The 25,840-nt window shown below is 42.5% G+C and overlaps 1 protein-coding gene across 5 annotated transcripts in view; it reads left to right on the top strand.

Moving 5' to 3' along the window:
- LOC115130834 (LIM and calponin homology domains-containing protein 1-like) overlaps nt 1-25,840 on the top strand; it is a 139,170-nt gene that overhangs the window by 43,366 nt on the left and 69,964 nt on the right. For all 5 annotated transcript variants that reach the window (XM_065019787.1, XM_065019788.1, XM_029662346.2 and 2 more), the window contains exons 2-3: nt 17,051-17,121; nt 21,940-22,009. In XM_065019787.1, the coding sequence (XP_064875859.1) occupies nt 17,051-17,121; nt 21,940-22,009 (141 nt within the window). The remainder of the gene's footprint in view (nt 1-17,050; nt 17,122-21,939; nt 22,010-25,840) is intronic.

Here is a 25,840-nt window from a genome sequence, read left to right as displayed (position 1 = left end):
AAGATAATCTATGATATGGTTCTCTATGGGTCTGTCTTTTTCCAGGAAAAGCAGTACGTCTTTCTTGATGAGGGGGAGTAATGGATGACCAATCAGAGGTTATGTAAGGTTTCATACGCAGTTGAGTCTCCCAGGGAATGGGCCTGGGAATGTTGGTGGTACTGTGAGCATATAGAGAGCGCAGTATGTGTGTGTGTTAAATGATGAAAGAGAAGGTGTGTGTGTGAATGAGACTGCAGCAGTGAAGAGGTGTTGAACACTACTTGTGCTCTGGTTTTGACAGCAGTTTGTTATCACTCTTCCCACACAATACCTACATGTACAGTGGGGCAAAAAAGTATTTAGTCAGCCACCAATTGTGCAAGCAAGAAATGCTTCTTACGAAGCCACTCCTTCGCTGCCCGGGCGGTGTGTTTGGGATCATTGTCATGCTGATAAACCCAGCCACGTTTCATCTTCAATGCCCTTGCTGATGGAAGGAGGTTTTCACTCAAAATGTCACGATACATGGCCCCATTCATTCTTTCCTTTACACGGATCAGTCGTCCTGGTCCCTTTACAGAAAAACAGCCCCAAAGCATGATGTTTCCACCCCCCATGTTTCACAGTAGATATGGTGTTCTTTGGATGCAACTCAGCATTCTTTGTCCTCCAAACACAACGAGTTGAGTTTTTACCAAAAAGTTACATTTTGGTTTCATCTGACCATATGACATTCTCCCAAACTTCTTCTGGATCATCCAAATGCTCTCTAGCAAAGTTCAGACGGGCCTGGACATGTACTGGCTTAAGCAGGGGGACACGTCTGGCACTGCAGGATTTGAGTCCCTGGCGGCGTAGTATGTTACTGATGGTAGGCTTTGTTACTTTGGTCCCAGCTCTCTGCAGGTCATTTACTAGGTCCCCCCGTGTGGTTCTGGGAATTTTGCTCACCGTTCTTGTGATCATTTTGACCCCACGGGGTGAGATCTTGCGTGGAGCCCCAGATCGAGGGAGATTATCAGTGGTCTTGTTTGTCTTCCATTTCCTAATAATTGCTCCCACAGTTGATTTCTTCAAACCAAGCTGCTTACCTATTGCAGATTCAGTCTTCCCAGTCTGGTGCAGGTCTACTATTTTGTTTCTGGTGTCCTTTGCCAGCTCTTTGGTCTTGTCCATAGTGGAGTTTGGAGTGTGACTGTTTGAGGTTGTGGACAGGTGTCTTTTATACTGATAACAAGTTCAAACAGGTGCCATTAATACAGGTAACGAGTGGAGGACAGAGGAGCCTCTTAAAGAAGAAGTTACAGGTCTGTGAGAGCCAGCAATCTTGCTTGTTTGTAGGTGACCAAATACTCTTTTTCCACCATAATTTGCAAATAAATTCATTTAAAATTCTACAATGTGATTTTCTGGATTTTTTTTCCTCATTTTGTCTGTCATAGTTGAAGTGTACCTATGATGAAAATTACAGGCCTCATCTTTTTAAGTGGGAGAACTTGCACAATTGGTGGCTGACTAAATACTTTTTTCCCCCACTGTATGCGTCTCTCTGTGTGTGTGTGTGTGTGTGCGTCTGTATTTGTCAGCATTCACAATGCTTTGGAAACTAACCACTTCCTTCTGTCAAGTGTTAAAGTGATATGCATTCTTTCCATTCCTTCGTTCAAAGATTAAAATCCCTTTTCTACTCATTCATTATATCTGTCTATTCCTTGGTCTCCGAAGTAGTGGCTACACCCCATGGCTGTTGGAACTCATGTATTAGTATCCCTTACACACAACCCTTCTGGCCTGAAAGCTAAGCTGCCGTCAAAACAACTGTAATGAGAACCCTGGGAACGTGGAATGATGGCGGTGTGAGTGCAACAGTCCACCATTTGCCTCTGTCTGGAGGAGTTTGTGGAGGAAGTTTGGAAGGTGTTTGATTCTCTGTTGATGGCACCAGCAGACCAGTCAATAAGGGGATTGTGTCTCTAGAGCCAAGAGTATCCCAATACAATGTGAAATTGAGGAGACTTAACAAGCAGGAATTGGATCGTCTCTCTGTGGTTCCCTGACACACGTAGGTTGATGGGGGTGGTATTGTGGGTGACTCAGCCTATAGAGCACCCGTCCAGTGCTCTAACGTCCATGGGAATGGAGAGGGGCTGAGTGGGGATGCCTAGCTCGGACGCCAGGGTAGCTTCCAAAAAACTAATCGGCCTCAGTCGATGAGTACCCAGAGAGATTTCGACTTGTTCCCTCAGAGCAGAATGGCATGGAAACGGGTGCGAGTAAGGGGAAAGGAAAAGTTCTCCGTATGGCCCACCAGAGTACGAGTTTTTTTAAATATATTTTTTATTTATCTGTTATTGTACCAGGTAAGTAGGCTGAGAACACATTCTCATTTACAGCAACAATTTGGGGAATAGTTACAGGGGAGAGGAGGGGGTGAATGAGCCAATTGTAAACTGGGGATTATTAGGTGACCTTGATGGTTTGAGGGCCAGATTGGGAATTTAACCAGGACACAGTGGTTAACACCCCTACTCTTACGATAAGTGCCATGGGATCTTTAATGACCACAGAGAGTCAGGACACCCGTTTAACGTGCCATCCGAACGACGGCACCCTACACAGGGCAGTGTCCCCAATCACAGCCCTGGGGCATTGGGATATTTTTTAGACCAGAGGAAAGAGTGCCTCCTACTTGACCTCCAACACCACTTTTAATGGGCAGGTAGCTATGAAATGTCCCGTAGCTCCACAATATAGACAGCTCTAGGGATGGAGTTTGTGAAAACGCTCAACCGGATTCAATCTAGCCTTGCCCAGATGCAAGGACTGAAGGAGGCGAGTTGGCAGCCCTCTGTGAATCCCGAGAGAACTTGGGTGAAGTCGAGTTCATTCAGACATGTAGACTTCAGGAGTCTTCTTTGGAAGCGAGGTGGGAATTGAGGGCAAGCAAGGGCGAAAGGGCACAGATTCCCTCTCCCTCCTATGTTCTCGAAGCCGCCCATCGATCCGGATGGTCAAGACTATGAGCGAGTCAAGGTCCATGGGCAGCTCCCAGGCTGCGAGCTCGTCTTTGATCACCTCCGATAATCCGTGAAGGAACATGTCGAACATTACTTCCAGGTTCCAGGCACTCTCATCCGCCAGCGTGCGAAAATCCACTGCGTAGTCTGCCACACTATGGGAGTCTTGACGTAGTTGGAGCAGCTTACGAGCAGCCTCTCTCCCCGACAACGGAGAATCAAACACTTTCCGAACTTCCTCCATGAACTCCTTCAAACTGAGGCTGACGACGGACTGTTGCTCCCACATCGCCGTGGCCCAGGCGAGTGCCCTCCCATACATCAGCGGTATGATGTACGCTATCCTCGAGCGGTCCGAGGGGAACGAAGAAGGCTGCAGCTCGAAAATGAGGGAGCGCTAGGAGAGAACCCTGGCTCCGGGTTCTCCAGTGTAGCACTCCGGAAGAGGTAAGCAGGGTTCTCTGGACACTGGGGTAGGCTGGAAGATTACGAGTATGACCTGCTGCCCAGTGGGGAATCCACGGAATTGCTCCAGCAATGAATTGAATGCCTGGTCATGGCGCTCTGCCAGGGTATGGAGTCCCTCCATAAGACATTGCAGTAACTCCTCGTGTCTTCATATGGTGGCTCCTTGCAGGGAGAGCTGGTCTGTGACTGCTGGGTCGGTCATGGCCAGTTCGTACTATCAGAACTCGGGATGAGACCCAGATGCAGACAGCTAGATTCACAGATGTTTATTGACCCAGACAGGGGGCAGGCAAAAGACCGGTCGAAGGCAGGCAGAGGTCCGTAATCCAGGGCAGAGGTGATAAGGTACTGAACAGCAGGTAGGCTTGGGGTCAGGACATGCAGAGGTTCGTAAAACGGGTCAGAGTCAGGCAGGTACAGAACGGCAGGCAGGCTCGGGGTCCGTGCAGGCAGAATGGTTGGAACCAGGGAAACTATGAAAGATGGGCGACACCTGGAGGGGGGTGGAGACATGTACAAGACAGGTGAAACAGATCAGGGTGTGGCACTTAGATGAGGAAGGAGAGCTACAGTGCATTCAGAAAGTATTCAGACCCCGTCCCCTTTTCCACATTTTGTTACGTTACAGCCTTATCCTAAAATGGATTACATAAAAATAAAGGAACCCCATAATGACAGTGAAACTAGGTTTTTCAAAAGTTTTGCAAATGTATTAAAAATAAAAAACAAATTCCTTAGTTACATAAGTATTCAGACCCTTTGCTGTGAAACTCCAGATTAAGCTCAGGTGCATCCTATTTCCATTGATCATCTTTGAGATGTTTCTACAGCTTGATTGGAGTCCACCAGTGGTAAATTTAAATTGATTGGACATGATTTGGAAATGCACACACCTGTCTATATATGGCCCCACAGTTGACAGTGCATGTCAGAGCAAAAACCAAGTCATGAGGTCGAAGTAATTTTCCGTAGAACTCAGAACTCAGGATTGTATTGAGGCACAGATTCTGGGAAAGGTCACTAAAACATTTCTGCAGCATTGAATATCCCCAAGAACACATTGGCCTCCATTCTTCCATTAAAGGGAAGAAGTTTGGAACCACCAAGACTCTTCCTGGAGCTGGCCGCCAGTCAAACTGAGCAGTTGGGGGAGAAGGACCTTGGTCAGGAAGGGGACCAAGAACCCGATGGTCACTCTGACAGAGCTCTAGAGTTCTTCTGTAGAGATGGGATAACCTTCCAGAAGGACAACCATTTCTGCAGCACTCCACCAATCAGGCCTTCATGGTTGACTGGCCAGAAGAAAGCCACTCCTCAGTAAAAGGCACATGACAGCCCACTTGGAGTTTGCCAAAAGGCACCTAAAGGACTGTCAGACCATGAGAAACAATATTCTCTGGTCTGATGAAGCCAAAATTGAACTTTTTGGCCTGAATGCCAAGCGTCACTTCTGGAGGAAACCTGCCACCATCCCTCCGGTGAAGCATGGTGGTGACAGTATCATGCTGTGGGGATGTTTTTCAGCGGCAAGGACTGGGAGACCAGTCAGGATCGAGAGACTGATGAACGGAGCAAAGTGCAGCGAGATCCTTGATGAACACCTGCTCCAGAGCGCTCAGGACCTCAGACTGGGGCCAAGGTTCACCTTCCAACAGGACAACCACCCTAAGCACACAGCCAAGACAACGCAGGAGCGGCTTCGGGTCAAGTCTCTCAATGTCCTTGAGGGCCAAGCCAGAGCCCGGACTTGAACCCGATCAAACATCTCTGGAGAGACCTGAAAATAGCTGTGCAGTGACGCTCCCCATCCAACCTCTGCAGATCCTCTCAAATTCTGTCAGAAGAATGGGAGAAACTCTCCAAATACAGGTGTGCCAAGCTTGTAGCATCACACCAAGAAGACTCGAGGCTGCAATCGTTGCCCATGGTGCTTCAACAAAGTACTGAGTAAAGTGTCTGAATAGTTATGTAAATGTGATATTTCAGTTTATTTTTTTACATTTGCAAAAATAATATTCTACTGTTTTTGCTTCGTCATTATGGGGTATTGTGTGTAGGTTGATGAGGGATTAACACAATTTAATACATTTTAGAATATGGATGTAACGTAACAAAATGTGGGAAAAAATCAAGGTGTTTGTATACTTTCCAGATGTCCTATGCTGAATGACAGGAATGACAAAGTTTAAGAGGAGATTCTGTGCTCCAAGAGCATGTTGATCCTTGCTATCTCACAGAAGTCAGACATTTAGCAACTAGACCTGACAGCTCACATGCACCAGGGTTTCCTTTAGCCGGTAATAGCTGGCTTTTGGCCAATAAAAAAAGAAAGAGGAGCAGATAAAATTGACACAATTCTCCCAAAACAAATCACATTCCGAAATGATGCATTTTAGCCTATTCATATATGTAAATACCAGTGGATAATATAGTCATAATATATAATACAATAAATATTCACAAAAAAGACTGCAGCACTAGTGGCTTAGAGTAGGCCTAGGCTATAGGATATATCAGATGTCTACATTTCTTCACCTTTCTTTGCACAGGAAAATGTTGGCCTTTTTATGAACACATTTGATGCAATTGTACTACACTTTATATGACCAGAGACATTTGCAGAATCTTTTTTAATACAACAAAAATGACACGGTAGTGTACTCTGCTGTCACTGACAAACAGATTAATAGAAACAATGCTGTCTGATCCATGTATTAGGCCTACGAAAAGGGGAGACACAAATACAATAGGATATCCATCTAACCTGGAGGAGGAAATGATTGTCCAATAACAAAAGTGGCACTGACCCATTTGATAAAGACCGTGAATATGCACACTCACCACACTCCCCACACTCACCGGGGATATGGCCAATGTTCTCCGCTGGTACCAATAAAAGACTACTTTTTGATTTGTGTTTTTACATGTAGCGATATACCTTGCAGGGTCTGTCTGCTTTTCACTGACAATCACATCTCAACAATTATCTATTTGGTATTTGCCGCGTGCTCTGCCCAAATTGCGGGCCCTTCTGACTATATTGTTTTTTAAAAAGAAGCTAATGATCCTCTGTAGCCAAATCCTGCTTACTAGTGTGGCAGACTATTTTGAAAGATTTTCTTTCTGTCTGTAGACAGGAGTAAGCTAATTAGGCTATATAATTTTGGCAATTGATTTGAATTTATTTTAGGGAAAGCTTAGCTTCCTCTAGCCTCATGGGTGCGCCGCCTATGTATTTTAACATCTTCAAGTTGCTTATTGGAATTCAGTAAGAATGACTGACTCACACCGTTGCATGAATTACCATAAACTAAATGTGAGTTCTGTCATTCTGAGAACTCTGGGTGGATGCCCTAATCAGGTTACACAACTGATGCATATGGGTCCGGTACATTTATTAAAGCTGTAATATGTCACTTTTTGGGGGACCTGACCAAATTCACATAGAAATGTGTCATAGATCTGTCATTCTCACTTAAAGCAGGTCTAAGATGTGGTAGATATGTTCTATGTGCACTATTTCTATGCTTCCCGTTCTCAAGTTTTGTTTTTGCGTCTTACTTTCGGTTTTGTACACCAGCTGAAACAGCTGAAAATACAAAATGTTTGGTTATGAAAAATATATTTCACAGCGTTTTAAGATACTTGCTTGTTTTGTCTCACAAACTGAAATTAGGCAAACTATTAGAATTTAACAACCAGGAAATGGCAGAGCGATTTCTGCATAGTGCATATTTCAATGTGAGGTAAATAAAAGTTATGCCGGTCAAATTTTGGCCACACACACACACACACACAGCCAAACAAACCACCCATTTGTCAACCATGTGTGTATACGGTGACAATTTAGCATAGCCAGCAAGAACTGACATCAAATTCAGCTTCAAGTCAACAGGCAGCCACCAACCCTCACTACATTGAAGGCATTCATATATTTACAAATATGTTTTATAGCCATATTGTTGATGAATTAAGTTGAAGGAGTCTATAAATCGTCTGGGTTGTTATGGTGAGCTCAATCTGGTTTTGCGTTCTCAAACCTCTGTGCTGTGGTTAATTTATTTATAGGTGTGTGTGTCTGTGTTCCTCAACAGCCATCTTCTAGATTTACATTGATGGTTGTAAACTAGGGAGGAGCAGAGTAAATTTGCACCAGACTATATCAGCAAAGAAACACAATACTGTTTTCTGCCTGCTTTCGCACAATATGACTGTAGAATATAGAATACATGTGTAATTCAGCTGTTCACATAAACCATATGAACTATGCTGGGAGATTAAATATTAAGAAACAAACTGGTACTACTAATTCTACATGGTAGAATTTACCATTGGGCAAATTTCTGAGGGACCAGGACCTGAGGAGATAAAATGAGAATCTAGGAAGGAGACTAACTCTGATGCCTCAATTGTAATAACTAGACGGTTTTCTCACATTTGCTACCATTATATTTGTGGCTGTATTTATCCAGACAAATTGGGAAAATAATCTAAACCTACTGTCTCAGGATAGACAAAAATGTGGCATGTTCATATACACTGTACTTACATTTAGTATAGTACCATAAATAATAAACAGTATTTTCCCCGAAGTAATCAACAGTAAATGATTGTGTTTTTGTGTATTTTTATGTATTTATGCATGTGTAGTTTTAATGTGTATATTGTATCTCGATGTGTATTTTGTACACAGTGCTGACCTGGAAATGAGACCATTGGACTCAACACTGAGTCCCTGTTCAAATTAAGGTTAAATAAATAAATAAAAGTTACAAAAGAAATGACTAAGATTATAGCAGGCTCTAACTTGTTGGTGTTTGTCTCTCTCTACTGTTGTGTTCCACATAAATCATGATATAAATCAAGGTAATGGAGTGTTGTCACCCAATATAGCTATTGTGGTTAGGGTGTTATGAGAGAAGCAGGCTGGTGCCATTCAACTCTAGTCTATTGTGCAACATTCTACCCCTTACGACTACTTCATAGTGGAAAAGTTAAACGTTTCATGATCAAACATTTTACATTTAGTTGTGCTTTTGCCAGGAGAGATGGCTATTGTGTGTGTGTGGTTTTTGAAGGCACAGCATCCTTTTAGGACATTTACAAACAGTTGCACCGTATACAGTATTAAATCTGACCTCAAGGCTTAGATAAATTGCCCACAATCAAATAAACCATATCCTAATTTCTCAATCAGTAGCTGTGTTTTTTAAATTTTTATGGCAAGCCTTTTATTGGTGTGTCTTTAGTGAGGGATTTACAGACTGGGTTTTGACTTTGCTGTGGTCTCATTCTGATTTCAACTGCGTAATACCACAGTCGGGGTGCTTCATTACCTGCGATGATCCTTTTGGCACGCCTGTGTTGTTGTTTAGTTAATTTAAACCTCTGGCGTTTCCTCAGAGCTGACTCCTGCTCAAATCCCGCATAAAAATCTAGATGCGTGTATGTACTGTAAATATCGAGGCTGATATAGAGGTAGGCTGTAGACTGTGTGTCGCTGCCTTCTCAAGGACATTGTAAAAAGAACAGTTAAGACATAAATATATCTCAGAGCATTGTGAGGTATTTAAAAAGAAAAAATGCACAGTTCAGGGCTGTGAGGCAATGTTACCTAGCTGTCTGGCAAGTATTCCTGGCCAAACTTTTAAATGTGCGCTCACTGTATTAGCTTGTATCTATTGGATGTCAGCCTCAAAATACTTTTGACCTCCACTTGGGTGATTTACTATATAGACCTGCAGCAAGCCTAAGGACCAGTTTCCAAATCTGATACAGTCTCTGCCAAGACCACATCAATGAACCCATTGTAGACAAAGAAGATAGAAGTTTTACAGGCCGACACGTTCTCTCCAGATGGTCTAGCCTCTCTCCTCTTCCTGCGCCATAGGCGCGAATGGGATGACAGTATATTGCAGCTCATCCCTGTTCACCACACGCTAAAGCTAAGTCGCTAGCCTTGCATCTTCCTTCCATTGCGTTTTGTTTGAACAGGAGGGAGGGAGGGGCAGCAGAACAGGGGAAATATCATAAAGCTGTGGGGAAAAAGCGTCTCATTTTTCAGTTTTATGGAAATTCTCTCCTTGACGGGAGGCCTGGCCAATAGTTTCTGAGGGCTCGGAGGGAAAGAATGAAACTGCGTTGACCTTTAACTGAAAAATGAGACCACAGGCATTTGGATAGTGTTCTGGTTTAAAAAATATGGAGGTTTTGCTGCTCTTTCCAAATAATAATTTAGCAATTCAGTCGTGTCTCCCAGCTGTCAGTTAGTCCATCAGTAGGGCAACAACCCTTTTGTTGATTTGTGAACCTGTGACCCTAGTGGTTCAAATCTGGGTTAAAATGTATGTTGATTACTTTTTGCAAATTAAAAAAATAGAGGGAACTGTTGGAAATGTTAACCAATTCTTGCCAAGGGGTTATACATTTATACTACCAAACGAGGCTAGCTCTTCTCCACCTCTCCCTCCTCATCCCCCTCTTTCTCCCACTCCTTAATATAATAGAATAGCACCACTGGGCTAGTGCTAAAAGCAGAAAGTAGGCCAGAATCCTCCAGCCGCCAACTGCTTTCCCAGCAGCCTTTGGGACCATAGAGGGCAGCTGTGGCGGAGATGTGTCGTCTATTCTCACCCACTGTAGAGCTGCGAAGTCTCCTTAAAGTTAACAGCTGCCCCCTGAGTTACCACAGTGGTGGCAGCAAGCACAGCCACTAACTGCGACATTGAACCCCTAATTCCCTCCCACCCCAGTCTATAATATGTGTCAAGCCCCAGGGCATCCAGCCCATAGTCACAATAGAGGGAGCTGCTAGACATCCAAAGACAGTTGGTTTCCTTTGAGAGTGGCAGCATGTGGAACGTTTTTGGGTGGTGGATCCTAGACAAATCCCTCTCTTGGCCTTTGGCTGAACTGTTGAAGCCCCAAATGGTTTGACAAACCCTAAAGAGAGGCCCCCCACGCATGGGATTCCTAGAAACTGATGATCCACAATACAATGATGTTGGTGTCCTTGGATGTGTTTTATTGTACTGTACACTCTTTTGGAAAAAAGGGTTCCAAAGGGGTTCTGCAGCTGTCCACCACATAGGAGTACCTTTTTTGGTTCCAGGTAGAACCTTCTGTGGAAAGGCTTCTACATGGAACCTAAAAAGGGTTCTACCTGAAACTAAAAAGTGTTCTTCAAAGGGTTCTCCTATGGGGACAACCGAAGTGCCCTTTTTATGTTCTGACAGTGTAGACATGTTGTACATTTGTCTCTAGGCCAAGGGACGGGGGAGGGCAGGGATGGTTTGAGAGTGGTCCAGAGATTTTTATTGTAGCTATATATTGGTAAAACTTGGTAGTCACAATGTTTCCATAGATGTGCAACATTTTGTTATGATTTTCAAATTACAACGATTATTGGTCGGTGGCCAGAATGTTCATGTATAGGATCTTATTTTGACTAGTATTGTGGTAGCAAAATAATCCTGCAGCAACAGGATTTGACTGTTTAGTCCATAATTTTGCTTGATCTGTGGTTAGGCTATTAGCTGGACAAAAGTATGCTCAATGGAAAAATGGAATACTGTTAATATAAATGTTTTAGTGTGGGTTTTCAGTGAATTTAAGTAAATCACAAAGATCATCAGACAATTGTCAGCAACAAAAAAAGTGATCAAATTAAGATCCCACATCTGTACGTGTACAGTTGAAGTCGGAAGTTTACATACACTTAGGTTGGAGTCATGAACTCGATTTTCAACCACTCCACAAATTTCTTGTCAACAAACTATAGTTTTGGCAAGTCGGTTAGGACATCTACTGTGTGCATGACACAAGTAATTTTTCCAACAATTGTTTACAGACAGAATATTTCACTTATTCCAGTGGGTCAGAAGTTTTCATACACTGAGTTGACTGTGCCTTTAAACAGCGTGGAAAATTCCAGAAAATTGTGTCACAGCTTTAGAAGCTTCTGAAAGGCTAATTGACATAATTTGAGTCAATTGGAGGTGTACCTGTGGATGTATTTCAAGGCCTAACTTCAAACTCAGTGCCTTTTTGCTTGACGTCATGGGAAAATCAAAAGAAATCAGCAAAGTCCAAGTCTGGTTCATCATTGGGAGCAGTTTCCTAACGGCTGAAGGTACCACATTCATCTGTACAAACAATATTACGCAAGTATAAACACCATGGGACTACTCAGCTGTCATACGCTCAGGAAGGAGATGCGTTCTGTCTCCTAGAGATTAATGTACTTTGGTGCAAATCAATCCCAGAACAACAGCAAAGGACCTTGTGAAGATGCTGGAGGAAACGGGTACAAAAGTATCTATATCCACAGTAAAAACGAGTCCTATATCGACAACCTGAAAGGCCGCTCAGCAAGGAAGAAGCCACTGCTCCAGAACCGCCATAAAAAAGCCAGACTACGGTGGGGACAAAGATCGTACTTTTTGGAGAAATGTCCTCTGGTCTGATGAAACAAAAATAGAATGGTTTGGCCATAATGACCATTGTTGTGTTTGGAGGAAAAAGGGTGAGTCTTGGAAGCTGAAGAACACCATCCCAACAGTGAAGCACGGGGGTGCTTTCCTGCAGGAGGGACTGGTGCACTTCACAAAATAGATGGCTTCATGAGGAGGCAAACTTATATGCATGTATTGAAGCAACATCTCAAGACATCAGTCAGGAAGTTAAAGCTTGGTCGCAAATGGGTCTTCCAAATGGACAATGACCCCAAGCATACTTCCAAAGTTGTGGCAAAATGGCTTAAGGACAACAAAGTCAAGGTATTGGAGTGGCCATCACAAAGCCCTGACCTCAATCCCATAGAAATTTTGTGGGCAGAACTGAAAAAGCGTGTGTGAGCAAGGATGCCTGCAAACCTGACTCAGTTACACCAGCTCTGTCAGGAGGAATGGTCCAAAATTTACCCAACTTATTGTGGAAGGCTCTCAAACGTTTGACCCAAGTTAAACAATTTAAAGGCAATGCTCCCAAATACTAATTGAGTCTATGTAAACTTCTGACCCACTGGGAATGTGATGAAAAAAATAAAAGCTGAAATAAATTATTCTCTCTACTATTATTCTTACATTTCACATTCTTAAAATGAAGTGGTGATCCTAAAACAGGGAATTTTTACTTTTAAATGTCAGGAATTGTGAAAAAATTTGTTTAAATGTAAAATGTTTAAATGTATTTGGCAAAGGTGTATGTAAACTTCCGACTTCAACTGTATGTGTTTGATGTGCATGGTGTTAGGTAGTCAGGATTATGCAATGGGCCCATACAAAAAACCCGAATGGCAGATCACATTTGACAAAACAGACCACGACATGCCGTTTTGAGGAGCGCACGTCTCTGTTTATGAGCAATGGAGTGAACAGCTGTCAACTGGAACAGGTGGAACATGCATTGCCTCAGGCTTGTGGTAAAAGGGTTTTGCAGTCAAAAAAACCTGGAGTTAGCGGTTATTAATTTGCGACAGGTAGCCTTCCAGGGAAATGCTCCAGAGATTACTGTTGGGATGCAATGGATCTGTTTTCAATAGCTGGGCCCTTCGGTTGTCCCCTCAAAGATAGACATCTGTTCAGGACAAAGTTGGCCCTCCGATGGGTCTCATGTCACTGAGGATTTTGCCTAGAGAAGTTTGGATGTTTTGAGCACTGGATCTGAATTTGAACTTGCAGGTAGAATAGTATACCTTGTCTATTTTGATACAGGCCCCAGAGTCCATTTTGTTATGCAATTTTGTTTCTAATGGATTTTCTTTTGACATTGTATGACTAATAATATTGTAGATTGGATTAGCCAGGATGGAAAGCAAGCAATACCTCATGTTTCATTGCTCATTCCCTGTGCTTGGCCTGAACAACCAGACCAGACAGTTCTTCAGAAGCAACAAATAGTCACAAACTGCTTCTCCTTTGGGGGAACACATTTCCCAGGCTCCTCAGATCTAGGACACTTGAAGTCATCAAAGTAGAACAAGGCCTTTGTCGATTTACTCTTCAGAGTCCTTGGTTTTCCTGGCTCGGGATAAAGAGCAAAGCTTTTCTGTTGCTTCCTTTAAAAGTATGTCTATGCTGTTTTTCTCCAATGGAGCCTTCCTCCCAACGAGCATGAGAAAGTACTGGAACTGATACACTTGGATACGAAACCATGAGAATTGCTTCTGTTTGGTCATTAAAGGGGTCCATGGGGATGGGAAGTAAGAAAAACAATTATTGTTTGTGGAACAATGCGGCCAAGCATTTCGGACAACAAGCATCGTGCCGCATTCCACTGGAGACAACAAAGGCAACACATTCCACAGTCTAATTGAGCCCCCTCAGATGACCCCACTGTTTTGAAATCTGGGGTCCAGAAGTTACCAGAAACTTCACTGGGCATGGACACTGGCTGAGACCTTGGTCAGAATAACTCCCCATTACTTAGTTTCGGTCTATTTTTCCATCTTAATGAGAGGTAATTTGAGGAAATTTGTAAGATGGATGCATTTATTGAATGAGACTAAAGGGTTTTAGTCTTTGAACTAGACTAAAGGGCCAAATGGACTTTGGGGTCAAACTCTCCTGGATGCTGGACCCCCGAGGCAATTGTTTTCAGGAAAATGTGTGTTTATTTCGATTGAACCTGTCAGTACAGTATAGCTCCAGTCTATGGACCCTCCCTTGGTGTGCTAGGAACAAATTCACCTTTTACTGCTGTGGCTTCCTGATAAAATTTCCACATGGAAATTAGCCAGGAGAGGCTTGTTAGAGATCAGGCCCCCTGGTTGTGCCAGCCAGAAGCCCCTATGATGAGGTAAGCCAGGGTATGTTGGTCAGCCAAAGGTCTGGGCTTCCTTACCGGGTCTCTGTTAAGTTTAGGAAACACCGCTATCTGCTGATGCCCTCTAGGTCTTGAGTTAGAGGTTACCGCATCAGATGAATCAGTGGACAGCCAGTTTGACATTATTCAAGCCTTGCAGACACTGACAATACCAACAATTTTAACTAAGAAATATATCAGGCGTTGCTGTATCATCATCATCATCATCCTCACTGCAGTGAAATATTCTCCTGTATTAAACAAATATAAGCTGATACTTTACTGTTGAATCTGAACTGGAAGAAACCGGTTCTCTCAAAATGACACTGTTTAAATCTACATTGCAATATATTGTTAAACACTGAAAACTATACAGCAATTATAAATTAAATGCTCATAATGTGGACTATGTGCTTTTTGACAGTTTAGTGTTAGAATGTTTGGAGCTCACACAGTGACACAGACCTCTAATAGAATGTTGTCTCATCACTTTTGTGTAGTCAATGGACAGACAATGCCTGGTTCACTATTCTTAGCAACTGCTGTGAATAGTATTGGTGAAAGGCCCCAATGTCAGCACACATACACAAGGCAGTTGGCCTTGTTTCCTTTCCACCAAACACATCAACATATTGGACTACTCACTGTCATACAGCAGTCCATTTCTTTTTGTACGCCGTCCAAACAAGCCAAAGAACTGACAAATGCACACCCCGGCCAGCCAGTCGTTGTATATCCCGTATCCCCACACTTTTTCCACAGCTGTGCAAATAAATGTACCAGTCAGGGAATTTAATCCCGTACATTATTAGCTTCCAAAAATAACCATCCGAAGAGCTCCACTTTTTAAATGGCTATGTTTACTATGCGCCTCAAAACAAAAACATTAAAATTGGTCTTGCACTTCTAACCTGTGTGAAATGGATAGCTAGTTAGCGGTGCGCGCTAGTAGCGTTTCAATCGGTAACGTCACTTTCTCTGAGACCTAGACGTAGCGGTTCTGCAAGGGCCGTGGCTTTTGTGGAGCGATCGGTAACGATGCTTCATGGGAGGCAGTTGTTGTGTTCAGAGGGTCCCTGGTTCATGTCCAGGTTGCTTCAAGGAGAGAGACGGAAGCAAGACTGTTACACACTTACAACAGGGAGATTAGAGGTCATTTTTGAATGGAGGTTGTTTATTAAGTGCTGCTAAAATTGAAGTAAGACGGTTGTAATTTAGTTTGGGACTGTGTGTGTGTTTGCGCATGTTGTAAAACTATGTTTTTGGCAGGATTTGTATCTGTATGCGGATGTGTAAGGAGGATGTCCTTGTATACACATCATTCCAGGGTTCGGTTTCCCAATAGCGATGAAATTTAGGCCTATGAATGTGTTAACAATGTATATTTCCTACAACGGCCGAAGATGTAACATCCATTTCCCAAAACACCTTGCAGAGAGAGTGGTCGCTAAGTGCGTTGTTGGAGCATGTTTCGATACTGATAGGATCGAAAGAATGCAGTCATCCCGGGTTTTCATTTGAAGCATATGTTTATACGTCGCTTGTTTGTATCAATTGCTAAGACATTGGAAACGTTGTATTTGTAGTCAACTTTGTTCCGAAGTTATTGGCAGTCACAGAATCACACGGTTTATCCATCTCTCTATGTTTAGCGGAGATCTTCTGTGCACAAAGTGGGAGGGCAAAAAGCATTTCATGACGCACTTAGCTGTTCTATGAGTGGTCTGAGGCAGGCTTTAGATTACGAGCATTTTCAAGTGCAACCATAGTAACTATGGTTTTGGAAAATGGCTCTGAGATTTAACGATGCACCTACGAAGGTACTAACAATGAACTTAGACTTCAGATGCTTTTGGGAAACCGGGGCCGGGTCAACAGGTCAAGGGTCAACAGGTCAAGGTACTCTAACTTGCCTAGATTTCGATTGTGAGTTGTGTGCTGACATCAGTCCATTCATTCTCCCAAGTGTTACTCAGCTTGAAATTGAGAGAAGCTTTTTTTAGATGCTCTTCTATGATTTTCAACCTGCTACTAGTCTGAAGTATAGACACATTGTCACCTTTTGGATGTACAAATGTACATTTGAACAAAACAGTCTAGCATATGCATCCACATGTCCTATTTCGAGCCTTAGACCACAGTGACACATTTAGACTTAGCCCAGTCATGCAAGCGCTACTGGACTACTACGAGAGATAAATCCCCTGTGTCACGTCCAATTACAGGCCTGGAACAGCCCCAGAGAGCCATTTGGTGGGGATGATGGCAGCTTAAGTCAAGCTTGTTAACATACAGCTTGTTAGTTATCCCTGTCAATGAGCGAGGGTGACTGGATAGCCTTTCTAGTTTCTTGTTCTGTTGCTCTGTAGTATTTCCTCTGGAGATTTACGGAGGAAAAGTTTTGAAGCACCAGGAACAAATGATATTGTGTTTGAAGCCTGTTTCCCCACAGAGGGATTTTTGGTTTATGGACGTTGATGTACAGTAGCACAGTAGACATGTGAGTGTCAGTTCACTATACCTTCTCTTTCATCCTCTTCGGCCAGCCGTGCTTTTTCATATTGCTAATTAAGTAGCTAAATGTTAAATAATGTAGCATTTTATAGTTGTACATCTTCAACTGAGGAATAACTCATGTCTTTGAATTTAGAAAATACTGTTGTACACTGAGAAGGAGGACAAGGCATCGCTACTGCAGGACTACTGACTGACTAATGTGCCTGTGAGGTTGAATAGGACCAAGGGAACTGACACCTTTGGTTTTCCTTTTTGATCGACAGGCGGTCACAGGCAGATGCTTCAATGACAAGGACTTCAGGGGAGGCCTGGAGAATGGGATCCTGCTGTGCGAGTAAGTGTTTTACAATTTTAAAAAAAAAAATCACCTTCAAGTTACGATCATGACATAAGCTGTACCCTCAACTGTCTTCCTTTGCTGCTCGGCACAATACGAGTTGCATTTATATGGCTGTTCTGAAACACGACGCAACGCGGAGTGCCTGGATACAGTCCTTAGCCGCGATATTTTGGCCATATACTAAAAACCTTGGAGGTGCCTTATTGCTGCTATAAACTGGTTACCAATGTAATTAGAGCAGTAAAAATAAATGTTTCATCATACCCGTGGTCTACGGTCTATATACCACGTCTGCCAGCCAATCACCATTCAGGGCTCGAACCACCCAGTTTATAATGTACAGTAAGTAGCCTGACACACCAGACCATGTGGTACAATAGTGAGTTAAGTACACTACAGGCTTACTGGCCGTATGTGACCGACCGCCTTGATTCGGTCTTATGTAGCAACATTGTGTTTTTTACATTGGATAAAATCATAGACACAGAGCTACAAAATGGTATAACATATACTGCATTTGAGGAACAATGGGAAAGTAATTCTGCTTTGAAAGTTGATGAACCTCACTTTTGAGAAATGGCCTTTGAATGCTTTGGTACCTACTGGAGAGCTCTTCTTTGTCTACACCCATTCAGCATCATTCACACCCTCTTAAGCTTTAGCCCCCACCCAAACTCTGAACATTTTGCTCACCCTAGCAGAGCTGGTTAGGCTGTTTTCATGTTATCCAGAGTGTTGGTTAACTGTGCTGCTGGCAACAATTTAATTACATTTATTTGCCAACTTTTACTGACACCGGCCATATTCAACGGGTGTTGAGCATTCCTAAATTCATCAGTTATTCTGAGCTCTGGTACACTCAGACGAGAGTGCTCTGAAATCGGAGTAGATGGCCAGACTGAATTTACAAACGCATCCGAAATAGTTACTTGCATAGTGGATTATTTTGTTAAGACATGTAGGTAGGTAGGTAGGTAGCTAGCTAGCTAGCTAGCAATGAACCATAATCCCAACTCATGATGTTACTACCCTACATGAGTCTGCAGGTAGCTAACCAATCAGGTTCAATGGTAGCTATCTGACATTAACTAGCCAAGCAAATGACTCAGAGATACGAATAATAAGATCATACACGTAACGTTAGCTAGCTAACGGTACACATTAACTTGAAATGAACTACTTTCTGTCAAAATTAGAAACGTGTCATATCTGAAAATGAAGGTTGCTAGAATATTTTACCCGTATACATCATAGATGGACGCGTCTCCTGTCACGGATGCCATGGTTGCCCTTAGTTTGAAGATGTAATTCGGAAACAGGTGTTTTCTCCATCTCCTTAGCTATCATACTTGAATATCATACTGATTTATGTAGTTTTACTACTCAATCCAAAAAAGCCGCATTAGACAGGATTACCTACACATACTGACCAGCTCAAATAGACAGAATGTGTACTATATGGCAAACCAATCCAAACTCATCTCTCGGCATGTCCAGCCCACTCATTATCTCATCCAATCATGGCTAGCTGGAATGTTTTTTTTTTTTTTCTGTGGCTAAACCTACTGGGCTCGTAATTTAACTATTTTATTCATTTTTACGGATGGCATACAAGTTTTTTATTAAGGCACATGAAAGTTCACATGTTCGAGGAAGGCATTTCTGTCCCCCAAAAATGCATTTTGATTTTTTTTTAAAGTTCACTTTCAAACGGCTCTCCTGTGAAGTAGTGACCCGCAACATACGCCAAGTTTCCTCAAATGGGTCACTATGGCTACAGAGTTTGGCTTTGTTAGTCAGGCTAACTGTACATTACATGCACATTTTATAATATTGACTAGATATGTTTGCCATTTGATATATTCACAGTTCTGAGGGGTTTACCCAATCATTTATTCTCTATTTAAAAAGACTGTGGTCCAGGGTTCTTTAATCCCAATTAGATCTACTCTGATAAATAATTTTATATAGATACAGTAAATTAACAATTCAATAAATACAGTAAAGTACTAATTGAGTCTTCAACCTTTTTTTCTGTAGCGTGTAAATTGCATGCATCCTCCCAACCATGTCAACTCAATTCTTCACATTGTGGGAACAACTGTGTTATGGCTAGAGTCTCCCTCCTTCCCTTCAGACATGTTCCTCATCCTGTGTTATGGCTAGAGTCTCCCTCCTTCCCTTCAGACATGTTCCTCATCCTGTGTTATGGCTAGAGTCTCCCTCCTTCCCTTCAGACATCTCCCTGTGTTACCTTCCCTTCAGACATGTTCCTCATCCTGTGTTACGGCTATAGTCCCCCTCCTTCCCTTCAGACATGTTCCTCATCCTGTGTTATGGCTAGAGTCTCCCTCCTTCCCTTCAGACATGTTCCTCATCCTGTGTTATGGCTAGAGTCTCCCTCCTTCCCTTCAGACATGTTCCTCATCCTGTGTTATGGCTAGAGTCTCCCTCCTTCCCTTCAGACATGTTCCTCATCCTGTGTTATGGCTAGAGTCTCCCTCCTTCCCTTCAGACATGTTCCTCATCCTGTGTTATGGCTAGAGTCTCCCTCCTTCCCTTCAGACATGTTCCTCATCCTGTGTTATGGCTAGAGTCTCCCTCCTTCCCTTCAGACATGTTCCTCATCCTGTGTTATGGCTAGACCTTCCCTTCAGACATGTTCCTCATCCTGTGTTACGGCTATAGTCCCCCTCCTTCCCTTCAGACATGTTCCTCATCCTGTGCATAGAACATACTTTACTTTACGGTATGACCCTGTCCTTTTCAGCAGTGGACTCAATCTACGAGATTTAATGGTTTTGGTCATCCCACTAAATTCCAGTGTGTGGATTCTGTTAGTGTAGTAAAGTGCACAGACACCCTGGGGGTTCGGTACAGCCCCCTGGAGACCATGAAGGGACTTTGAAGGACTTCAGTGGGGTCAACTGAAACAGATGGGTAATACAACTGTGGGTTGTTGACAGTGTTCACTGTGAATTGTGGGCCTCTACTGTATGTTCTCTGTCTACACTGTCTGTATGTGCATTTTGTGTGTGCGTGCGTGATAACAGTAATTTTCGAATCGCTCGCAATAAAATCATTGCATGCATATCATGGAGATCCGCGCAGAGTCGGGACAGGAGTATGAATAACACCGCCATTGAAAGACCAGCATTATCTTACCATATTATCAACATCACATATCACCTTCTCTGCTTACTCTTTACTACCACGGTCATGTGTGAAACACCTTTGTCAACAACCAGCGTCTCCCTTACACCTAACCCTTCCCCTATCACACCATTCACAGCCATCCATCTCAATCCAACTCAACCTCTCCACTCTCTTCCACTCAGCATTTGAGATAGAATCACATTGCCTTCCAGGCATGTCATAACCACAGCGATTGTTGTTATCACAAGATGGTTATGTCACGTTGGCTCTGGCTTTGATGAAGAACAAAGGGGGAACTATTGTAGTGCATTCCTCAACAACAGGACATAGTAACAGGTCTGGAATCAGATAGGGGGAACTCTTGTTGTACATTCTTCAGGTGAAACAGCAATAACAGGCCTAGGATTAGATAAGATCTCCTCAGGCTCTTTCTAAAACCTTGCACCTTGGGAGGAAGTTGGAGAATGTCTCCTGTGGACCATGTGTGCTCTCAAAACAAAGGAAGGGCTGGACCACAAGGAAGTTATCTGTTTTGTCTTTGACACCCTTACCCGCTTTTTTTCTCATGTTTAGTTTTTGAGGAGATTACCTTGAGTGGAGAGGGGGATGTACTATAGTTAAGTCTTTTAAGTTTCAGAACATCAAAATGGGGGGGTTTTGTCTCGTGACTTCCCATGTTTTTGACAGAAGTGCTTGTGTACAATAACATATTTTAGCTACAGTTATCTACGTGTTAGTAATTTGTTGTGAACCATGACCTGACATTATCCCAACCACTCATGCCCACTTCCTCAGGAATAATATGACTGGATACATTAAAGCCAGATACATCCTAACACACTGAGATAGTGTATGATCGTTCGTCACGTGTTTGTGTGACTGGGTGTGTATTTAAGTCTCTTAAGACCTGTCTGTCACTCTGACAGCAGTCCAAGGCTGCGGCTGTGTGCTCCACTGTGCTCCAACTTACCATGGGCCCCTTGAGGGCTGTGAGGACAGAGGTTTTTCCTCTTCATCTGGTTCTGCCCTGTAATTATCACTATCCACTCCAACTGCTCTGAGACCTGTTCTAATATACAGAGGAGTGGGGAGCAGCATGTGTCCTTAAGTCCTTCCATTTGATTTAGAACCAGTGTCAACGCCAACCTCCCAAGACGGCCACTTAGGACACACTCAGGGGGAGGGTCCGTCTTCTGATTCATTCATTTCTTTCTTTCTTTCTGTCGTCTGATTGTTTATTTGTTCTGTCTGTCTCTCAATCTATCCCTCTCTCCCCTTCTCTATCTTCCTCCTACATGAAATGCATACGATTCCTAGCTCTTCAGAGCAACAGATGCTGGATAAGAGACATTGAAGTTCACCAACTCTGGACTTTCTGGTTATGATGATCATTCACATAGAGTTATCTAAGGAAGTTTAGGTCTATAGCCCTCCCTCTATCCATAAAACAAAATACTAAACTGCTTTCTGTCTAAATTATACTGTAAGTGTCTGATGGTATCTGCTGGGACTGTTTCCAACAATGCCTTTACAGATGTTATCCATTCATAGCTGAAGATATTGATGTTTTGTAGAGATATCTGATTGGATTTGAATCAGATGTTTGTGGTTTCATATTACTTTACATTCTCTCTCTCATCGCTCTCTTTCTCTCAGGTTGCTGAGCTCCATCAAACCTGGATTGGTGAAAAAGATCAACCGATTACCCACTCCCATCGCTGGCCTGGTAAGTTCTCTCCTTCTGCCATCACTCCATTCCTCTCCCCCTCTATCTTCCTCTCCTTCCATTCTTCTCCTCCCTCGGATTCCTCTCATTCTGCCAGCTATTCCCCCCTTTCTCCCTCCATTTAGTTTCCCTATCCTCCCATTCCTGCATCCCTTCCTGCCTCCATATCTCCCTTCCTTTCACTCTACCATCTATTCCCCCTTTCCTCCCTCCATTTAGTTTCCCTATCCTCCCATTCCTGCATCCCTCCCTCCCTCCACCTCTCCCTTCCTCTCACTCTACCTCTATTCCTTTCTGAATAATGTACAGTCTATTCTGCACTTTAAATTATTCACAGATAGATAGTACAGAGTCACTCCAACTCCCAAGCTATAAGGCTCAACCTATGTCTGTCAAATAGCTGCGAACAATGGAACGGTGTAAACCTCACAGTAGTATTCCATTGTGTGTGTCTGTGGGAACGTGTGTGTACGTGTGTGTGTGTGTGTTGCAGCAGGTCTTTCAAGATCTTGTGGAAATGCATCCAGCTCCTCATTACACTGTTTTATGTATATAGAGTGATAGCAAAGGAGAGGAGAGGAAGGAACCTACCCAACTTCCTCTGCATTGTTTTTGCTTGGCTTGAGTCTGCTGGTTAGCCAGGCCCAGATGTACTGGGACAGCCCCGGGATCAGTTATTAGTGTAAAACTGTAGCTGACGAGACCCATGGTTATGCTACCTCTGCTCCACACTTTGGTCTTCAAATCGATCGCTACAGTAGCCCTTGTATATCTTGACTAGATTTGCTGCTATTATTTGACTCTATTGTGAGATAGGAACAGGGTTAGGTAGGTGGCTTTCTAAATGTAATGTGTTACAGTTACTAGTTGCCTGTCCAAAATTATATTCAGTAACAGAACTTTTGGATTAACCAAACTGATTAGAGGCATTAGAAGACAAAAATGTATGTTGTTATGTACAGTTGAAGTCGGAAGTTTACATACACCTTAGCCGAATACATTTTACACTCAGTTTTTCACAATTCCTGACATTTAATCCTAGTAACAATTCCCTGTCTTAGGTCAGTTAGGGTCAACACTTTATTTTAAAGTGAAATGTCAGAATAATAGCAGAGAGAATGATTTATTTCAGCTTTTTATTTCTTTCATCACATTCCCAGTGGGTCAGAGGTTTACATAAACTCAATTAGTATTTGGGACCATTGCCTTTAAATTGTTTAACTTAGGTCAAACATATCAGGTAGCCTTCCACAAGCTTCCCACAATAAGTTGGGTAAATTTTGGCCGATTCCTCCTGACAGAGCTGGTGTAACTGAGCCAGGTTTGTAGGCCTCCTTGCTCTCACATGCTTTTTCAGTTCTGCCCACAAATTTCTATAGGATTTAGGTCAGGGCTTTGTGATGGCCACTCCAATACCTTAACTTTGTTGTCCTTGAGACATTTTGCCACAACTTTGGAAGTATGCTTGGAGTCATTGTCCATTTGGAAGACCCATTTGCGACCAAGCTTTAACTTCCTGACTGATGTCTTGAGATGTTGCTTCAATATATCCACATAAACTTCTGACCCACTGGAATTGTGATACAGTGAATTATAAGTTAAATAATCTGTCTGTAAACAATTGATGGAAAAATGACTTGTGTCATGCACAAAGTAGATGTCCTAACCGATTTGCCAAAACTATAGTTTGTTCACAAGATTTTTGTGGAGTGGTTGAAAGAAATATGTTTAATGACTCCAACCTAAGTGTATGTAAACTTCCGACTTGTATGTTACCAATTGAACGACATCTATTGCAGGTTAAATCAATGTTAAAGTTTACATAGCTGGCCATATATGGATGTTACATTTTACTTTATGGGTTGGTTGTGTAGGCTTCTTCTTACCCATCGCTTTCTACTACATATAATTTCTGATTAAATGTTATCTTTACATTAATATATATAATTAATAAGTCCAAAAATGGATGTAGCAACTACAGATTGCCCCTTTAAGTTTATCAAAAGCTTTAATTTATTCAATTCAACCATTATTGGGTTCAAATACACATTTAGATTTCTGAACCGCCATCCACAACCACCACAATCCGTAAGGCGCAAATAGCTCATTTAGAGAGCAGCAGTGTGATTCACATCATTGCACTATATACAGTGGGGAGAACAAGTATTTGATACACTGCCGATTTTTTTGCAGGTTTTCCTACTTAAAAAGCATGTAGAGGTCTGTAATTTTTATCATAGGTACACATTTATCATATGTACACTTCAACTGTGAGAGACGGAATCTAAAACAAAAATCCAGAAAATCACATTGTATGATTTTTAAGTAATTAATTAGCATTTTATTCCATGACATAAGTATTTGATACATCAGAAAAGCAGAACTTAGTATCAAATACTTGTTCTCCCCACTGTAGATATCAATAATAAGTGATATCCGTTTCGCCGTAGACTATACCACTGCTCTCATCCTTACCTCCAAGCTATTATTCGAGTTGTATAATCTTTGGATGCCGACAGCAGTCGCACCATTGGAAGACATAGCTTGGACTGTAGCCTACAAAAGCCTATTCCTGCTCTTTTCCCTCGATCCATCAAACACATTTGGTGTGTCATCATAGCAAGCTCTGATTGAAACATGCACCTTTTTTCAATGTTCATTTGAATGTCATTGAGTTTACAGAAGTTTTTTTCGCAAAAATCCTTTCTGAATTTAAAAGTAATCCTCTAGTTTTTCAAAAGTATCTGTAATCTGATTACAATGTTTTTGCTGGTAACGTAATGGATTACAGTTCATGTTTTTTTTGTTATCACTTACATGTAATCAGTTTCTCTCCAACTCTGGATAGGAATAATGAGTAGCATTCCATGGCTAACTTGCCTTCAGTGTGAAGTTGCCCCAAAGTACAGATCTAGGATACATTTGTCCTTAACAAGTCCTTTACTGTTAAATGCAAAACCTGACCCAAGACCAGCGTCTGGGCACCACTTCAACCTAATCTTCTAACTTAATGTGTCAGGGCTCCCGAGTGGCGCAGCGGTCTAAGGCACTGCATCTCAGTGCTAGATGTGTCACTACAGACACCCCGGTTTGAATCCAGTCTGTATCACAACTGGCCATGATTGGGAGTCTCATAGGGTGCCGCACAATTGGCCCAGCATCACCCGGGTTTGGCCGGTGTAGGCCATCATTGTAAATAAGAATTTGTTCTTAACTGAATTGTCTAGTTAAATAAAGGTTAAATGAATAAAAATATTTAAAAAATATATATAATCACAATTGCCCTGTGTCTTCTTTGACTCTGCTCATGGTTTGGAGACCAAAGGGTAATGAAAAGAGTACTGAAGGGATGAAGAACGGAGGAGAGGAGATGAACAATGGCTGGATAAGAAAGAAAGCGAGAGACAAACATATGCAGAAAATAAAGGATGAAAGAGAGATCTCAACAGCAGGATGATGGAGGGAGGGAGGGAGGGAGAGAGAGGGGGGGGGAGCTAGAACCCAAAATGCAAAAGTGGTAGGCATCAGTTGAACTGTTTTGAAGGAAGTTTGGTTTGTCCCGGCTTCTCTCTCCCTACTCTCTTATCTAACGGCTTCTCTAATCGCCGCCAACGAGCCTCCTCTTGCTGTTAAGGAACACCAGCAATTACATGCCCTTTCTCTTTTTTACAATCCAGTAACAATGGATTATCTTGTAACAAGTTCAAAGCTAAACAGTTACTTCCTCACTTTGTCAAGATGTTTTTGCTCCACTGTAACACTAGTTAAGTCTTTCAATCTTTCTGGTCTTTCTCTCTCTCTCTCACTCACTCACATTTTCTGAAGATATCT

The sequence above is a fragment of the Oncorhynchus nerka genome, linkage group LG6, assembly GCF_034236695.1.
Source record: "Oncorhynchus nerka isolate Pitt River linkage group LG6, Oner_Uvic_2.0, whole genome shotgun sequence".
In the NCBI taxonomy this organism is placed as follows: Eukaryota; Metazoa; Chordata; class Actinopteri; order Salmoniformes; family Salmonidae; genus Oncorhynchus; species Oncorhynchus nerka.
This window is presented reverse-complemented; position numbering and strand designations above follow the sequence as displayed.